The following is a 19,220-nucleotide window of genomic DNA, read 5'->3' as shown; positions in this document are numbered from 1 at the left end:
ACCCAACCCTGCTTCCAAACTATAACGTGTCAAGATTCCTCCAATCATTAAAATCCAAAAACAGAAAGGCATAGAATCATTCTGGTGTGATCATAAGAGTCACCAGGATCCATTAGTTTTCTATAAAAAAAAATCTCCAGTAGAAGACACAAACGTTCGTGGAGGATGAATGATGCGTGCTCGACGGGGACCGGTTGCCGGAAGGAGACGACTAGCCGTTTCCGAAATGGGCTAAAAATGGGTACAGATTTCGGCCTACAATCCATGGTCCTACAAAGGCCGTGGTTACTAGGCTTGAGCAGCCGCGAGGCCCATGAGCCAAACTTTGCACCACAGTGAAGGCCTGGCACGGCCCGCCGAACCGGGGCGGACGCTTCGGCGGGAGTTGGGTGGGTGGGGGCTCATCGGCTCGTCTTCCTCCTGGATCTGCCGCCCGGTGGTAAGCTCGCCGGCGAACATGGCGCGGGTGGAGAAGCGCGCCGCGAGCACGGCTACTGTGGCGGCAGAGAGGCCGGCTGGGTCGCTCAATCGGAGGCCGCTCTACTTCGCCGCCTTCCTGCTGCTCGCCGACGCCGCGCTCGTCGCCCTCATCATCGCCTTCGTCCTGTGTCCGTACTCTCAAAATCAAAGCCTTGTCAAGCTCTCTATCTCTCTTCATTGCCGGCATCTTACCCGCAATTTCGTTGCTTCAACGTGCAGACACCAAGATCGACTGGGACGCCTACATGTCTCAGGTACTAGCACAGATTGCCAACTTCTTCTTTTCTGGGTTAAGAGTTTCGAATTTGGGATAAAGGTGTGATCTTGGCCACTGCTGGTGTGTGTTTGGTGCGAAAGGTGGATGCTTTCCTGGAGGGAGAGAGGGACTACACAAAGATCGAGGGGGACACGGGGCCACTGGTCTACCCGGCTGGCTTCCTCTACGTCTACTCTAGCATTAGGTTCATCACCGGCGGCCAAGTCTTTCCTGCTCAGGTCACTTCACAACTAAACTTGTTTACCGCCATCAACTTGCGTGCTCTGTTGCCTCATCACCCCTCATGTGGTCGGCTGCTCAACTGTGCTAAGCATGATGAGTTCTTGCGTCTAATTGCTTGCAGATTTTGTTCGGCATCCTGTACATTGTCAACCTGAGCCTTGTTCTGTTACTTTACGTCAAGACTGAAGTGGTACGGATGCAAAACTTAGAAACCCCCCCCACCCCTCTCTCTAATTTCGCTCTAGTTTCATCAATCCTCATCTAGAACAATCGTTTGTTTAGTTCAACGAGGGAAAATCTCCATCGGGGATGTTCATTGTTCTTATAGATGTTTACCTAATGCTATTTCTGACCCCTCCCTATTTCTCAATGATGATGACAGCTTCCATGGTGGGCTTTAGGTTTGCTTTGCTTGTCCAAGAGAGTCCACTCCATCTTTGTGCTCCGCCTTTTCAACGATTGCTTTGCTATGACATTGCTCCATGCTGCCATGGTTTTGATTATGTATCACAAGTGGTTCCTTGGTCTAATAGTTTTCAGGTATTTACCAACAGTATGACATAGCATTGCTTCCACCCACTGTTTTACCAAGATGACCTACCATTACCAGAAAGGTAGAAACTATTCCTGCAGCGGGGCTGTCTCAATTAAGATGAATGTCCTTCTTTTTGCCCCATCTTTGCTTCTACTGATGTTGAAGGTACAACTGCACCAGGTTTTGTTCCTTACTTACACCTTTTTTTGCTGCCAACTGTTACCCTTACTAAACTGTTGGTACAGACCATGAGCATCAAAGGAGTCTTCTTTGCCTTGTTAGGAGCTGCTGCAGTACAGGTGCATTATGTCTTTTAACTCATCTTATTCCATTTATATGTTTGTCGAATGGTTTTCTTAGCACCATATATTATCTTAGTTTGGCCGTGCTATGCTTGGCACTTCCTTCTAGCTTGCTAGTACAAGTTATTCTATTTGATAAATAGATATTGTCAAATTGAATGCTGCTAGGTCTTATGTAATGCCTTTATTTTTGAACTTCAAATCATAGTGATGTCTCCCAGTAGTGTGTCACAAAGGATTAAATTCACCCCTCATCGCACCTTTTATTATGATAGATCTTCTAATAAATGCAAATTAATTGCGGACCATTTCTAGCATATCAGATTGCATACATGACATTGATATTGTGATGGAAAAGTTAGTGATTGTTGATCTCAGAATGTAGCCTGAGGGAAACATAGTGGTTAGATGGATATATGGTATCTCACTGTTGATGTTAATGATTTGCATTTCCCGTCTGTAGGTTTTGTTGGGTTTGCCATTTTTGCTGCCACATCCAGTTGAGTACATCTCAAGAGCATTCAATCTCGGCCGTGTCTTCATCCATTTCTGGTGATTATATAATATTTCTTGAATTTTGAACCATTTCTGCAGCAGCATTATGCACTATGTATCACACCCCTAGCTGTGGCTTTGCAGTTTGTATTATGCACAATGTTAATTATTTTATGTTTTTCAGGTCTGTCAACTTTAAATTTGTCCCTGAGAAGTTGTTTGTATCTAAAGAGCTTGCTGTTGCATTACTGATTCTTCACCTCACTACCCTTATGGTATTTGCACACTACAAGTGGTTAAAGTGAGTACTCAGGTTGGGCGTAATCAGTTGGTTGAGATATTTACTCATCTCAATAGTCCAATCTGAATATGCCAGTTCTCAGTATGTTCTGTTCTTTTAAGAATATTTACATGTTTTTACCTGATGTCGACAACAGTAATTTCGGGAAAATGCTAGGATCTTTTATAGTGGTCTTGCCATTGCATAATATCCTTTTACTTTTGTTGACAGACATGAAGAAGGCCTATTCGATTTCTTGCATTTGAGATTTAAAGACGCTACATCAATTCAACAACTTATTTCCTGCAAGCCCAGACCATCACCTCTCAGTAAAGAACGTATGTTTGACCATAATACTCAAATTTATCATAGCATTTGGATCTCTTTTGTTTTAGTTTTGCTGGGCTAACCAGATAGTTACAACTTGAATCCAGATATTGTAACTGTTATGTTTGTTGGCAACTTCATCGGCATTGTGTGCGCCCGATCATTACATTACCAATTCTATTCATGGTAAGTACAAGATGCCCTCTGTGCTGTAGTTGTTAAAGTGCAGTTCTCAATATATTTAGGCTGTTGCTTGTGAATGCTAGAAAATAAGTTTGTTTTTTTCCTAATGTTTGCAGGTACTTCTATTCATTGCCTCTTCTTTTGTGGAAAACACATTTTCCAACACCTTTGAGGTAATGGACCACACCTCATGCTTGGAATTGTTTGAACAAATTGCATATCCATGTTGATAGAAATGTTTGCTTCCTTTTTATGAAGATTAAATGCATTCTCTCAATAGCGCTTTCTTTCTAGTATTGATCCACTTGGTTTCCACTCTCATTTCACTGCCCCTCATTCTCAGGATCATTTTTTTTCTCGGTGTGGAACTCTGCTGGAATATTTATCCTTCTACGACCTATTCATCGCTGCTTTTGCTATTTTTGCACATCTCCATTTTGTTCGGTATATGGTATTCACCTACTGAGTACCCCTATATCAATAAAAGGACTTAACATATTAACAAGTTGAGCAAGGCAAATATGAGGCTTCCCTGCAGAATTGTTTAATCTTTTGATGTTGCAGTAGTCATTTTTTTTGTACCAATATAAACAACAATGTCAAGGGCTTCTGGAAATCCAGAGATATATTTTGGCATGCCAATACTCTAGTCGGCCCAAGATTTCTGGAGTAGCATTTATAGTCCCAGACATACCAAATATGTACCATGTGTAACTTCTTAACAGAGATGAAAATAGCTACTCGAATTATCTTGTTTTATCAACTTCCTGGTGTCCTTTAGCCACTGATGTTATACTTTCCTAACTCGAAAGTGTCCATCATCTCTCAGTTATCAAGGAACATTACAGAGTAATTGGAAAATTGATAAAATAATTATCAAATACAAGAGAGGAGGATAGAAGCACATCCTGTATGTTCTATGGCATTGCTGAACAGAGAAGAACATATGCACCAAAAAAAAGGAAAATTCAGGCCCCGTTCATACACAGGAATTTCACTGGATTCCTGAGGGAATTACACTATTTACTGTGGAATTCCTGAAATTCTTGCGTTCCAAACAGGGCCTCAGAGTTTTCCCTAGCCTTATTCTTGTAATCATGCTCATGTTATATAAACATAGCTATGGGCCTTAAGCTTCTTAAGCGCAGCTTATAACTCTTGTCTTCTGAACATGGCCATGGCCAGAAATATAACTTTTTATACACAAGCGGCACTACATAAAGTTATATAAACATCAGTTTGCAGAACAATTACCTTGTTGGGCGCGCATCTGACTGAAAGAAAATGCCTTAAAACAAAACATACATACTAACACAACACAATACAGGTATTCAACACCATAACAAGCAATAAAGAACACATCATATCTGTTTCATAAATCCAGCATTCTTCATAAGGCAAAGGTAAAAGTCAATGCATCTAACTGTCATGCGCAATGCGCATGTTTGATTCTGCAAAGTAAAAAAAAGCAATAAGCATAACTGAAATTTCTCTTCTATCGTTGATCTGCTATTGCTCATGAGACATCAGTCTCCCAATAAGGGTATGTTTGTAAGACAAGGATGGCCTGGGACTTTTTTGGATTTAGTTCAAATTTGTACTAAATTATAGGGATTTTGATCCCAAAACCACCTTTCCAAACAGACCCTTAAGTGGTCAGTTTCAGGGACGACGTTGCATGGTGTTCTTTGAGCAACCCTGTCCATCCAAGCCCAGTGTCAATTCAGGCAAAGACTGATCTGCCTCCAGCCTCTGCTTCTTCATGGGCTCCATCGTCTTAGCCACGGTAGATAAGTCCCAGTACGAGCGCACCTCTTTTCCTTCCTCTTTCTCATCGCCATTGCTATTTCCTGAGCCAAGAAGCAAGCTTGGTGCAGACACAGTGCTATTGCCGCCTACCGGGGCAATAGTTGTAGCATCATGGCGAGGCTTATACGGCGAGCTTCCTGGCCCCAAAACCTTCTCCAAGTTGGAAAGAAACTCTGGTGTCCCGAACGACTGAACCAGACTGAGTAGCTCGTCGGTCTCGACCCTGCACTGAGGCATGTGGTCGATGTAGGTAGGCGGTGACAACGGTGGCGGGGAGAAGCTCTGGGGAGGGTGGTTGCTCGTGGCAGGGCGCTTGCCAAGAACCGAGGACGAGGTCGGCCTGGTGTGTGCAGTGTTGCTGGTGGTGTTTTGTGAGCTCAAGTAGGATGGCAGTGGTAGCTGCTCGTCTGTTCCTGGTTGGTTGCAGTGGTGGTGAGCCAGTTGCTGGTGCTGGAAGTGGTTCCAGTTGTTGCCACCATTTGTGTGAGGAACAACAGGGTAGAACTAAAACAATTATAAGCACATCAGCAAATGATTCATATAAAGATTTTTGTATTAAACAAATGAAAAAGGTGTTTCTCAAGTATTTACACTGGATAGCTGATGAGGTAGCTGGTAGTCTTCTATTCTTGAATTTGATCCAACTGGCTTGTTTCCTCCAAGTAATGACCTTAGGTGCTCAGAGGGGTTGTCGTTGGCCATAGGGGTCCCTAATCAATTGAAACCAACATAACATTGCATATAGCATATTGATGGGAAAAATACTTCTGCAGATTAAATAAGGACTAATGTGTAAACAGAATAAACAAAACAAACACGAAAAACTTCAACCGACATATCGAAGTATCAAAAATAATGTGCATATGACACATGATTCTGGTGGAATAGAACGAACGGTCAATCGCAAAAGAACAATTAATCTTCCTTAAAGGGTACCTTCTTCACAAGATGAACTTGAAGTTGCTAAAGTCTTTGGGATAATTGGCGCAAGCTTTGGTAAGTATAGGTACCCCTGAGTTCGTCCCTCTTGAGCCACAATTCCGGTATATATGCCATGATTTTGTGGCAGAGAACTTGAGCCACCAAGGGACATAGGGCGAGAGCCAAGATGATCATAGTTTCCATCACTTGTCTTTGTGTGATTTATGCTAGAACTACCGAATAGATGGATTGTGGAAGTTGACTCTTTCGTGTTGAAATGCTTTCTGTTATGTTGGTTCAACAGGTGCGGTGGTGTCCTCCGGATTATTGCTTCAACATTTCTTCTCTGCAAAAAACGTAATTTATGTACTATGTTTAGATGGAAATACTTGGAAATCCCATAATTAGCATAAATGCCATGTACGTCTTGTATTGGATGGAAATCACCTAGAGAGTCGGGGTTTAAAACCACGTGGTCAAGAGAGATCAACACAAAATTTCCAAATACACCATTAGGATTTCGCAGCTTTGTTCAAGTGTTATCCCAACTCTCTATTTGTGTATATCACTGGCATTTGTGTGTGTGTCACTAGCCTCCCAATGACATTTGTGTGTGCGCTATTGGTCAGTGACATACAAATTCAAATGGTATGCACACAAATAGGAAGTTTTTCGTGGCACACAAGCAAAATAGTAAGCTCTGAATGGTGTACACACAAATATTCCTTTTTCAAATGAAAATTCCTTTTGAAGTACAAGAAGACCTAAAACATACATTGAATAATTGAATGGTTAATATTATATAAAGTGGGGTAGCCAACTTGGCGTGCTAAAAAACTTCTATATCATTGTTGCTAGGATGCTAAGATCCGATCAGAAGAGAAAATTGCAAAAAAGAAAACCTACAACTCATAGAGGTTTGCATTAAAACCCTAATACACAAGGGTGGATTTAACCGAGGGGGAGCGCCCCCTCCATCCAAACAATTTTTTACTATGGATGAGGAAGAGGAAGAGGAAGAGAAAAAGAGAGAGGAAGAAGAGAAGGAGGAGGGAGGGAGGGAGAGAGGGAGAGAGAGAGGTGGAGTAACCCCTTATCTACCTCTTTTGCATCTGCCACTACTAATACAGGACACAAATCCAAATGAAACACACCAAATCCCACTGATCGGTCCCAAAATCAAAACTTATCGGGCTTAATCTACCACCATGCCCTACTCCGCCCTGATGCAATGTTGTTTGTCACGTCGTCACCATCATCTCCCTAGCTTGTGCAATCGAGCAGAGATGAGAGAATAGAGTGGGAGATGAGACAGAGGGGATGCAAGTCAAATTGCACCGGTCCACAAGCCAAGCCAAGGCCACGCAAGACAAATCGAACCAAGTTGAATCCCACGCTTGTGCCAAGTAGGCCAGTCAACCCTAGATCTGGAGTCGGTGGGAAATATGAAAACATATAAAACTTGCAGGTGCAAGACCATGGTAAAAGTAACAGAGGGGGCAAACCTTTCTGAGATCTAGGTTTTTTTTCTCCTATGCAAATTTTCCTATTTTTTATGGAAGAATGAAAAAAACGTAAAACAAAAAGGTTGATAACTTTCTTTCATCTTGCAGCAAGGCAAAGCGGGTCTACATAGATCTATTTTTTTTTCTCACAAATAAGCTTCCACTTTGCAGCTGAGAATTTCTAAAAGTACAACTAATCATCATCTATATAAACAGATAATCTTTGTTAGCATTATACGTAAAAGTATGAAATAAAAGATGAATACAACAGGGAAAATGATAATCATAGATCATAGAAAACGGAAAGACTTATCAAAGAGTACCTGCCAATGCTTGAGCAGTTCCTCTCTCACCATGTTGTAAATACCACTCTTCTCAAAGAAAAATATACTACCACTCTCCTAATATATGGTCCAACTCAGTACCAATAGGTCTTTTTTTTATACTCGATAGACAAGGTAACCATAGAGAACCTCAAGCTGTCAACCTTATGCAAAATTTAGGAGACGGTTATGCGGATATGCTTGCAATGGAAGATATGTTGGATGCAGAGTATTGGAATGGTATGACTTTATTTGCTAGGTATTATAGTGTTTTCATTGGTGTTATGACAATGGTCGATCCATGAGTCTTTCCTTATGTAGGCTGCATGGCAAGGAATATAGAAACAATTTATGTGTGTAAGCGGCATTCCATCTCACATTTTCTTGCTGGACATCAGAATCTGGAGCTTTGTACATTTTGTTTGGATGCACAAATATTTGGTGTGAAAACACACGTAAAGATATTATATTTTTTTATCTTATATATATGGGCTGGAAAACAGTAAAGGTGTAGTAAATTACAAGGTTTTATGAGATTTTAAGGCCTAACCGAAAAAGAATCGTAGTGTGGATTGGACGGTTGGGAACAAACATTATATTGATCCAGCTAGCATTCATAATAGCATTTTACATTCTTTTGATAGGTAGATACTTTCTTTTCCTCTTTAAATGAAAATCCAAATCACAACATTGTTCGAATGTTTATCTCGGGGGCGTTGACCAGAGGCATAGACATGATCATAAGATTCAAAACCCCAAGGTAGAAGGGGGACATGATTATATCCTTCATTTATTCCTTTTGATTGGGGCGTGATAACTAATCCAAGAGTCAGGTTGGCCATAACCCCGTCCAGAAAAATATCATTACCTAGATCTTAGTAGCATATTAGGTTTTTCAAGTAAAATCATCTTGCCATAGACTATCTATTTCATCCTGCCAACCAAATATTAATCGGTGTGAACCCTCTAGGACAATCACATTCCATGCCATCTGACCCTTGATCCAAATACTAGCTAAAGCGATGCATACCTTTGGTCGTCTTTGCTCGCTCTGTTGCTTATCACCCCTCCACTTCTCCAACTCTCCATCATGCCGCCCCACCCCTCTTTCTCATCGAAGAGTGTGGTGGTGGATGGCAACGAGTAGAGATTAAAATTTTGTTGAAATTTCGGAGGGAAACAGAATATCTAATTATTTAATGACATCTAGAATGGACCACTTCTGAAGTCAGATAGTGAGCCGTTAGACCATCCATAACCATATTGTTTTATTTCGTTTCCTTCTTGATTCCCCTTTATGTTCTCATTCTCTTTATTTTCTCTCATCTCCAATAGTTTTTCTTCGAAGGAATTCGTGAAGGAAAAGAAGAGATAATCTTATCCTTTAGTGAATGATCTTGAGAATCCCTTTGTGACGAGAACTGTGAAGCCATTGAAGTACTGAAGAGAAAAAAATACCTTTGCTAAGGGATTCTCGTTCGCGAAGGAAATCCCTTAGGGATGCCCTTACTACCAGATTTTTGTTTTTGGTTTGCCTTAGGCATTTATAGTGTTCAGGTTTTAGTGCTACTTTTCAGGGCAATGTAAGCCGAAAGTATTTGTATACATGAACAGGTGAAAGAATACATAATGGAAATATCAGCGGAACAAATTTGATACCTAATCTGGTGAATAGTTTAGGTTATTGCACTCATTTAGCACTCAAGTAGGAAAGGAACTCGTTACGGATTATATCATGCTCTCTCTATCATATGCCGGTATTGTTTCAAGTTGTCAGCTTTCTGTTGCAAATTGTGATTTCGATAAACGGTATCTCATTGCAGGTATTTGGTGGTGGTATTGCTGCACTTCCCCTGTTATGCTTTATTCACCCTGGTCCTTAGGCTCAAGCATTCTCCGTTGGAAAGTTGGTTTCCTCAGACTTCCTTGTCCCTATGTTGCATCCTGCAAAACTAAGTGCAGATTCTGCTTGCTCTGTACACCCCGAAGATGACATTATTCAGAATTAGATCGCACCAAGTAAACAAGTAGATAATACTGGTAGTTCCTTGTCCCTATGCTGCATCCTGCAAAACTAAGTGCAGATTCTGCTTACTCTGTACACCCCGAAGATCATATTATTCAGAACTAGATCGCACCCGTGTCCCAAAAAATGACAGAGCAATCTCCCAAAAAATTTAGATCAACAGCTTATTTAAACAAGCTATTATCCCTAGCATTTATGCACACTTTTTTGTCCATGGAGAAATGTGTACAGCCCATTATATTCATCATATTCAGTCATGTCTTTGCCTGCTTTCAGTGAGGTGTGGCATGGCATCCAGTGATGAGCATTTGCAGAATGGTCTAGCTCTCCAAAGATTGTCAGACCATGTATAATAAAATTTGTTTTTTCTTATTGTACATATCATATTTTTATCTAAAATTTTTGTAGAGCTAGACCATAGTATCCTCTATATTACTAAATTTTTTGAGAATTTTTATGACTATTTCGATAGTGTTTGAGAGCAATAGAATGCAACATTTTTTTATTTTTAAACCTGTCACCCGCTGCAAGGGTTGTAGTAGTCTAGTTCTGCAATTTTTCAAACGGACATTTATTTTTATATTTTTTTATTTTTCAAATATATATAAAAAAAATCTCCAGTGATAGCATCTGCAGAATGGAGTCCGTAACTTTGGGCATCTCCAGTGTTTGGGCTGGATGCCCCTGGAGCCACCCAAAGTGGACACGAAGGCCCACATAGGAGTCTTTGTGGGCCCATCCAAAACGGCTGGTAGGTGCTACGGGCCGGGCCGCCTATCAGCGTGTACATTAAAAAACAGAGAGGTCCGAAAAGGCTGGGCCGGCTTTGTACGGCAGGGTGCAGGCAGAGTCACGTGCAGTCTCCCTGCAGCTTGGCTTCCTCCCTTCCCGCTGGGCGCTGGCGCGTCCTCTCCCCCGACGACGCGCTGCCTGCCACGGTCTCCGAAGCAAGGCGTGGCGAGCGAACAGCGACGCGACTCGGTCTCTCGTACGCACGCCGGCGCCTTGCCGCTTGTCGCGGCGCGTGTCTTGAGGCGCAGAGGGGAGAGAGAGAGACCGATCGCACCACCAAGCACCAACTTCTCTGGCGAGTTTGTTAAATCTCGAGCGGTACGGCGGTCACTGTTGCCTCGGCGACCGTTCGCTATTGGCTGGAATTAATCCGCCGGCTCGGCCCGACGAGGATTACTGTTTGGTACGCTCACGTCCCTGTCGGCGCCGGCGTAGAATAATGGCTAAGCTGGAGGCGAGCGCGTGGGGGTGTTGTTGTCTTGTCTCACCACTCACCACCCCCGAGCGAGGTGACAAAGATCGACGATGCTCTGGTCTCGCTCGTCGGAGTTTGGGTCGTCGTGGCATGCTGATGCAGCAACAAGGCTAGAACGCTAGCTTCGCTGATACATATACATACTCATATCATTACACACTCATATAGCGTCCGCTCAAGATCGAAGATGCAAAATTTAAAAATTAATAAAATCACAGTATACACCTCGCTGTAGATAGGCATATCATTCACTATAGGAAAAAAAATCGTCTTAATAAGATACAACTAGAGCAAACATAATATTTAGTTCCTAATAGAAATATAACACAGTAATCTTACATTCATTGACCATTCAAGCTCAGATTTGGTTCTCAGCTGTTTTCTTTCTGAACTGAAAGCAACAACTGTTTTCTTTCTGAACTGAAAGCAACAACTGTTTCCTCATAATTTTCGTTACGAGAATCCGAGGCAATAAAGCAAACAAGACCGATGATGCATGCTTGGCAGTAGGGGACGGACGGGCCAGGCGTTGTTAGCTGGCCCCCTATCGGTTTGGAGAGGACTCCTCCTGTCTGATGCTAGCTACAACTCGGAGATCTGGGTGGAAGTAATCTAACACGCGGGGAGGAAATCATGGCGATGATTAGCTATAAATAATTGAGGCGCCCCTCTCTTTTCACTTTAACTGCTCCGGTTGATTGAGATTGAGAATTTGAGATTGAGTCTATGCTAGATTTTTATTTACCAATAAATATGATTTATCAAAGATCACCAATAAATATGATTTATCAGATATGTTAAACAAAATTAAAAAAAACCGATAAACTAGTTATACTATACCGAAATTTTTTTCTCAACCCTATGCTAGTAGCAGGCGGCAAGCCAACCGCAGAAAGGAAGATCACCTCCATGTGCAGTGCAGTGCTTGGCTGCTACCGTGGTTGGTCGTATCACATTTCGCTTTAACCTCACGAGTCGTTGATACTTGAGAAGCTCCCAATTATCCCCGGATGTACTCTTCTGTTTGGAACGTATGACTGTTGAGAATATTGCAGGACATGCAAGGTTCATGTAGGATTGATATGATATGAACACGCTCGATTCCATTTGGGGACATGGCAACCAGAATGGCTTCCGTTCGTCGTGCGGCTTGTTTGGAACGCGGGAATCTCACGGAGGTTTTACGCAAATCCCTCGCAAAGCTGTTCGTCTGCATAGGAGGCCTCGTTTGGATGCTAGGGAACAAGCTCCCCGTGTGGATCAATCCCGCCACTCAATCCATGTTGGGAAATCGCACGCTACAAGAGCAATTCCTCTATGCATTTGCCAATTGTAGCGAATGGAAAATCCTATCCATTCACAATCCAATAATTCCGAGAACAAGGAAAATCTCAGTGGTGATCAATCTAAATCAAATCGTGAGAAAGATAGATGTTTGATATCGGGAAGACGAAAGAACAGTCATCGAAGAATCCACAGATGTGGCGAAGGCTCGATGGTGGTGGCGTGTGCTCGTCTACGTTAGAGAGACGGGGCTGATGGTGAAGTGCGAGCACACAATAGTTTGTGGTCAATGGCGGTGGCACCCGTGGCTAGGTCCAGCTAGCCTTGGTGTTCGACGCTCATGTGGTGGCAGCGACGACACATGCTCTCACACGGGAAGGAGCGATGAGGAGTCTAATCTGTAATGGCACCAACAACAACACAATAGCACCTACGACGCCGAGCATGACCTTCCAACCACAACCATCACCATAGCCATCCTTGAGTTGTCGACGCCTCCAAGAAGTCCCCGCAGCCTAAGGTTCATTTTCCCACACAAACTCCATGGCTTTGCAACGTTGTCATCGTTGATTACTCACTTCATGGAACGCTCAACGTGCGCATGAGATGGTGGCTTCTACTGGGCTATCCAGGTGTCATATGAGGAGGTGGCTTCTCATATTTATGCCCTCATCGGCGAGCACTGTTACCGACTTCCATACGGCACAGGCGTGAACCCTTGTTGGCCGAACAGGTGTGGGGAGCTACCTCCTCCGCTGTGCAGCAACAAGACACCGTAGGAGGCGGTGAGGCGCTGTAGGGTAGCTCACAGGGAGGAGCTCGGCCACAAAAAGCAATGTGATGGCGCCGTTGACCCAAAAATTGGTAGGGACGTTGAAGATGATGGCTCAATAGAGGGCAAGATGACCGTATGGATCCTAGAGGAGCAATAGAGGGGCAAATCGGTGAACCTAAGAATACCTACCAACCATTTTTAATTCAACTAATGACACTATTTTTCTTAAATTAAATTAATTTTTAGAAAACTAGTGTAGTTAACTAAACTAAAGAGAATAGGTGGATCTCCTTAGATTCACCAGTTTACACATCTAAGGAGGAGGTGCTCGATTCCATGTGAGTTGAGTTGGATAGGGTCTAAAACTTCCCCACCCACGCCCATCCAAATGCTAAGTTAGGCTAGACCAGAAAATTACCTACAACTACAGGTGAGGTTTTACACTGGTTTGGGTTCCAATCCCAGCCATTCCTGGCCTTGCCAAACGAAGTCGGAATGGGAAAAGTGGGAAGGTTTCTTGTGGTTTTGCAGCTGGGCGTTAGACTCGGACTAGGGGTGAAATGGATGGAGCGGCAGAACTGCACCCAGAAGTGGCTAGTGGTGGTGCCAATCTGGCAGTTTGCCTGCGCCGGTGGCACGGCTGGCACTGCTTGCTGCTCACAATCTGCTTGTATCGCAGCAACGCCATGCCCGCTCGACTTGAGACTATTCAATGGTACAGGCACAGGCGCAGCTGCTTCCTTAGGATGCCAGCCCTGCTCTGCATGCAACGTTGTTAGGCCGCACAGTCAATATGCACTGCAGCATCTCATTTCTGCTCTAGTTTCGAGCATTGCTGTTACTGGATTAACATTTTTGTAGACAGGTCTCATGCTCTCGGTCTCCAAGCAATTTTTTAGAACCTTTTACTGGATTAACTTTTGTACATTTCTTGATGTTATGTTCACCAGCGGTATTGCCTCCACCCATTTGAAGAAGTATTGTATTATGATGACAGCATAACACAAATTTCCCGGGGCATAGCTGTCGGTGACATGGGAACCAGAGGTCCCCGAGTCCCGAGGCCAGGACAGCAGAGTGCCACATGGCGCCTTCCCTCGGGGACTTCTCCCCGAGGTCCAAGAAGACCAAGTTCCAGGAGAGGGTGCTCGGGGCCATGAACAGTGGTCCCCGAGTACCCGAGTTCCCCGAGGGCTCGAGAAGCCAAGTTCCGAGAGAGGGTGCTCGGGGCCATGAACAGTGGTCCCCGAGTTCCCGAGTTCCTCGAGGACCAAGAAAAGGCATATCCGAGAGAGAGTGCTCGGGTCTATGAACAGTAGTCCCTGAGCACCCAGAGTTCCTCGAGGACTTGAGAAAGCCCCTTGCCGGTGGACCCCACAAGGGCTCAGCGGTAAGGTGTCAATTGGTGAGAGGTCCGATGCTGCATTTAAGAGGGAGTGTGGCCTGTCACTTCCAACCACTCCCCACACGCTTGCTGTCAGTCCCTGCCACTGTCTGGCAGGGAGGCGTGGGGACATTTAATGCGGCGGGTCCCATCGCGCGTCATCCGGCGTACCTCGGGATATCGTCGCAGGGCTCGAGGCATATCGCCTGCCGCTCTGCTGTGTCAGGCTCGCTCGGACCGAGCGGGCACGCGGGGTTGCTCGGTGCCTGCCCGGTGAGCCCTCCTTGCTGCACCCGCTGAAAAGCGGGATGATAACGACAGGACCGGACGGGGGCGCGTTTTCAACCTCTCCCGTAACGTCAAGCTGCAGCCCATGATGGTTGCTTTCCATTTATGGCACCTTGGAACTCGCGTCTTTCTTTCTGGGCATGCTAGGCCGCCCGACGGGGTATAAGAAGGAACGGGCTCCCCGGAGAAGAAGAGGTCGACAGAGGTCGAACAGGTGCTCCAAGACAGAAGTTCAAGAAGCCCCATAGACGAAGATCAAGACACACGAAGCTCTAGACTTAGACAAAAACCCTTGTAACACAAGAGATCCTCAGAAAGGTATTTCCAGTGCATTTATAGCATACATACAGGAGTAGGGTATTATGCTCCGTGCGGTCCGAACCTGTCTAAAATCCCCTGAGCATTTATTTCCACTAGCATCCGATCATCCATCCCGCCTGCATCTCATTTACTCCCATTTATTTCACATACGAGATAGATTCAGAATTATCCCCCGGCCGAATCTCAAAGGAGGTCCCTCCGGATCTCCGCTTGTGGAGTTCATCCTCCGACAGCAGCCGGTAACTATCCAATAATATCAATCCCCCATCACATTAAAGACCAGACCGGCGGAATAAGCTGTGTCTCTGTCGAAGGCCTGTTAGAGCCCTTGGCCGAATATTGACACTTCTTTCGCAGCTTCGGACTATGGATTCCGCATCAAAGATGGTCTTCGGCCAAAAGAACTCTTGTCTGAACGCTTTCCCGACAAGTGCTCGAGTGTCGATATGTGAGCCACACAGTCCTTCGTGTATTTGTCTCAGCAATTCTTGCCCCTCTGCCTGGGATATGCACCGAAGCATTGGTGCATAAACTCTTATCTTGTACAAATCAGCCCCCACAATTTTATAGTTTGCGAAATACGCTTCGCCTCCACATGATCTTCTGGCTCTTAGTGACCCTGAAGATAAGCCATTATAGGGGAGCGCCAATCTTCGCTCTCAATAATAGTGACACCACGTGCCGCCTGTGGTGGGGTCTCAACAGCTGGCACTTTCAAGTTCTGATAAAAGACATCCGACGGGATTGGTAGATGTTGCGCCGTAGCCTTGGCGAGGTTGTCAGTCTCAAAGTTGTCATTTCTTGATATGCTTTTGACTGTGAACCCCATGAAATGCTTTTTCATGCTTCACACTACTGCCATATACTTAACTAGCTTTGGCTCATTCGCCTGGAATGTCTTGTCAATCTAATATGCAACCACCTTAGAATCTGTATTGACCAGTATCCTTCGGGCGCCAAGCGCGCGCATCTTACGAAGCCCAAGGAGATCTGCTTCATATTCTGCGACATTGTTTGTCGATCGAAAATCAAGCATGACGACGTATCGCAGCTTCACGCTTGAGGGCAAAGATACAACTGTTGCTGCGCCAACACCTGAAGCCCCCCAGGCTCTTGAACTTCCGTTGCTAGTTTTGACTGTACAATTTTTTGAAAAGCTTCATCAACTCATTGTTTTTGAACTGTCTGAAGAAGTTCACACCCATATGGCGCATGGACCACCTGCTCTTCAGGTCGGGCCACTGTGCTGTAACAACCCGTCGAACACTCCCATGTTGCATATCCAGCAAAGCCTGCAACAACCCTGTGTGTCTATCATGAATCAGACACACATCTGGCTAGTCAAGAACAATAGTATGTTTCACCCGCTCAAAGAACCAATACCAGTTGTCCCCATTCCCACTCTCCACGAAGGCAAACCCTAGTGGCAGGACTTGGTTGTTACCGTCGACCCTAATTGCAGACAATATCTGTCCTTTGTACTTCCCAGTCAGGAATATCCTATCCAAGCAAATGATGGGTTGACAGTACCGAAATGCTTTGATGGTTGCAACGAATGCAAAGAAAGCACGTTGCAATACTCGTTTCCCACTGTACTCCGCATCATTGGATGGGTAATGCTTGATATCGTAGTAACTGTCTGGGTTCCTTCCACATATTATGGCTAATTGATGAGATAAATTGTGATATGAATCTTCATATGTTCCGAACCTCGTCTCAATAGCCTTCTGTTTTGCCCTCCATGCCTTCGCATAGTTTATTGTGTACTGAAATCTTTGCTCAATAGCACGGATTATTGATCGTGGCTCATACCTTAGGTTGTCCATAATTTTCCCATACATAACATTAGCAATAAATGCAGATGATAGGTTCCGGTAGGCGAACTCTATTTTCTCAACGTGACAATTATGTTCCCCGACTATTGAGCACTGTCAGTAGTCTACTCATTTCCCTTTGAATGCGTGCACCCGCCAAGGACATTGAGCCACCAAACACTTCACATTATACTTCCTTTTACTGGATTTAACAACCTTAAACTGCCTCCGAAGAGACATCGATTAGAATTTAACTGCATCAATAACAGCCTCCTTTGTATGGTATATAGCACCCTGAGACACCTCGTTCTCATGATACTGCCACGATGTCCGATCAGCCTCACTAACCACAAGCTTTGAAAATTCATGATCCCTCCACTCTGCACACACTGGAGCATTACCCTCCTCGTCAGATGAATCCCCATCGGCAACAGCTTCCTCCAGCTCTTGATCCTCCAACTCCATCTCTTCAATTATGCTAGGGATATGCTCCCCCTCATCGGCTACATCCATCGCTTGCATCTCAGGAATATCCCCAACATCTGCCTTGCTCCCGACATTTATCGGGTATGATTCATCTTCCACTCCTCACTTGGTCCCGCTACTGCTTCCGCAGAATTCACATCTGTTTGATCTTTCAGGTATGCCTAAGCTAACAAAATCAGAGACAGACCACGTTCACAACATATATCTATATACTGCCTCCAAGTTGATCTCGCTTTGATCGGAACAAGCTTGCCAAAGTATCCCTGACTAGCACGGCTGAGGATAGCTTTCAGCTTAAGATCATGTTGTTGCGGATCCAGTTAGAAAAACCGCATCAGCCACTTGCACACACCCGTAATAGTCCTCTCATTAGCTTTACTAAGACCTTTCATGACATGACGAAATCCAGACAGATCTACACCGTTAGGACCGTACCTAATTTCACCCTCATCATAATATATTTGAAAAATTAATTTTTTTTGCCATCCCTGAAAATATCCGCAAATATAACCAATGTTAAGACCGATGAACTATATTTCTGAGTATCGAAACTAAAAAATTTACTAACACCGATTCATACCTAACAATAGGTTCTTCAATAACACCCATAACCAAACTTACCTACAAATATTACTCTATACAATCTACATTTAATAGCTATCTTACCATGTCAGAATTAATATTCACAGTATACTAGTATTTTTCTAAATCCTAGGTTATATTGTTATCATACAATGCTAATTCATATGTCACACAATGCTACCCTACAATTATTACTCTGTACAGTCTACATATTCAAACTATCATAAAAAAAATATTCTGTATTTAATTGCTATCCTACCATGTTATAAGTAATATCGATAATTTTATACTAAATACAGTATTTTCTAAATCCTAGGTCATACATGTCTAAACCCTATGTCATACAGTGCTACTAAACTTATTAACAACAATCAAAGTATACAAGTGATCTTCAAATCCGCGGATCAAATATAGCAGAGCTTCGCCGCGCTCTCTTCCTCTCCTCCCTCTTCAGAGCTTTCTCTTTTATCGGATTAAAATGAGAATTTTCCTCAATTTTTGCCCTTTTATAGAGAAGGGGGAAGGGGAGGGGGTGGGCAACCTCTTTACCGCCTCCTGAGAGGGCGACAAGGGCCCTAACCACCCTTGAGAGGGCAGTAAGATGTAGGCGCGAGCGGGCAGGCTCTAGCCGCCCTCTGAGGGGGCGGTTAGGCTATCCGCCCTCTCAACGGGTGATAAGGAGTTCTAACCGCATTTTTAGGGGCTGCAGGCGTTTATTTGTGTAATTTTTTCGACAATAAATCTATTTTTTAAATTTTTAATAAAAAATATAAAAATAAAAAAACTCGATAAAACAAGCTGATGAAGAAGAACCGGGTCCGGATGTAGCCCAATAAATAAACAAAAAACAGGATCGGGGTATAAACTATAGGAGCACTAGATTCTACCATAACTAGACATATATATATATATATATATAACACACGATGAGCAGATAGACAAGAAAAGGACCGGACAATATAAAAGGTGAGCATGTGACTCGACAGTGCCCCAAAAGCTTTTTAACCTCTTCTTCCTCCTCGTCCTTTTTCTATATTCCCCATCATTCCGTTCTTCGTTACAGTATTACATTAGAGTTACGGCGTAGGTAGTAGTGCAGCTCGGCTTTGTAGACCAGTTGTGACAAACATGCGCCCTGTCACTAGCGCTGTCCTTCGGATGATGACAACAAGAACGAACACTTCAAGCAGGCAAATTAGTTGTTTTCTCAATACAAAGCTGCCAAAACTGCTGGTATTATGTACTCGTAGTACCAGTACAATAGTAATTTATACTCCTCGATGATGCTCCTGCATTAGTATGGTTTTTGGTGATAAAGCATCTCAAATTGCATT

General features: G+C 43.8%; 1 protein-coding gene across 1 annotated transcript; it reads left to right on the top strand.

Annotated features, from left to right (window-relative positions):
- Positions 1-434: 434 nt before the first annotated feature.
- On the top strand, positions 435-3,847 carry LOC133886655 (dol-P-Man:Man(5)GlcNAc(2)-PP-Dol alpha-1,3-mannosyltransferase-like). Its single transcript, XM_062326407.1, has 13 exons — positions 435-608; positions 700-734; positions 838-975; positions 1,101-1,169; positions 1,362-1,519; positions 1,613-1,679; positions 1,760-1,813; positions 2,280-2,368; positions 2,496-2,612; positions 2,823-2,929; positions 3,026-3,104; positions 3,218-3,274; positions 3,445-3,847. The coding sequence occupies exons 1-13, from the start codon at positions 458-460 to the stop codon at positions 3,593-3,595; spliced, it is 1,272 nt and encodes a 423-aa protein (XP_062182391.1). The 5' UTR covers positions 435-457; the 3' UTR covers positions 3,596-3,847.
- Positions 3,848-19,220: the final 15,373 nt, after the last annotated feature.

The sequence above is a fragment of the Phragmites australis genome, chromosome 1 (genome assembly GCF_958298935.1).
Source record: "Phragmites australis chromosome 1, lpPhrAust1.1, whole genome shotgun sequence".
NCBI lineage: Eukaryota > Viridiplantae > Streptophyta > Magnoliopsida > Poales > Poaceae > Phragmites > Phragmites australis.
The sequence above is the reverse complement of the archived record's forward strand: the minus strand, read 5'-3'. Positions and strand labels throughout refer to the sequence as shown.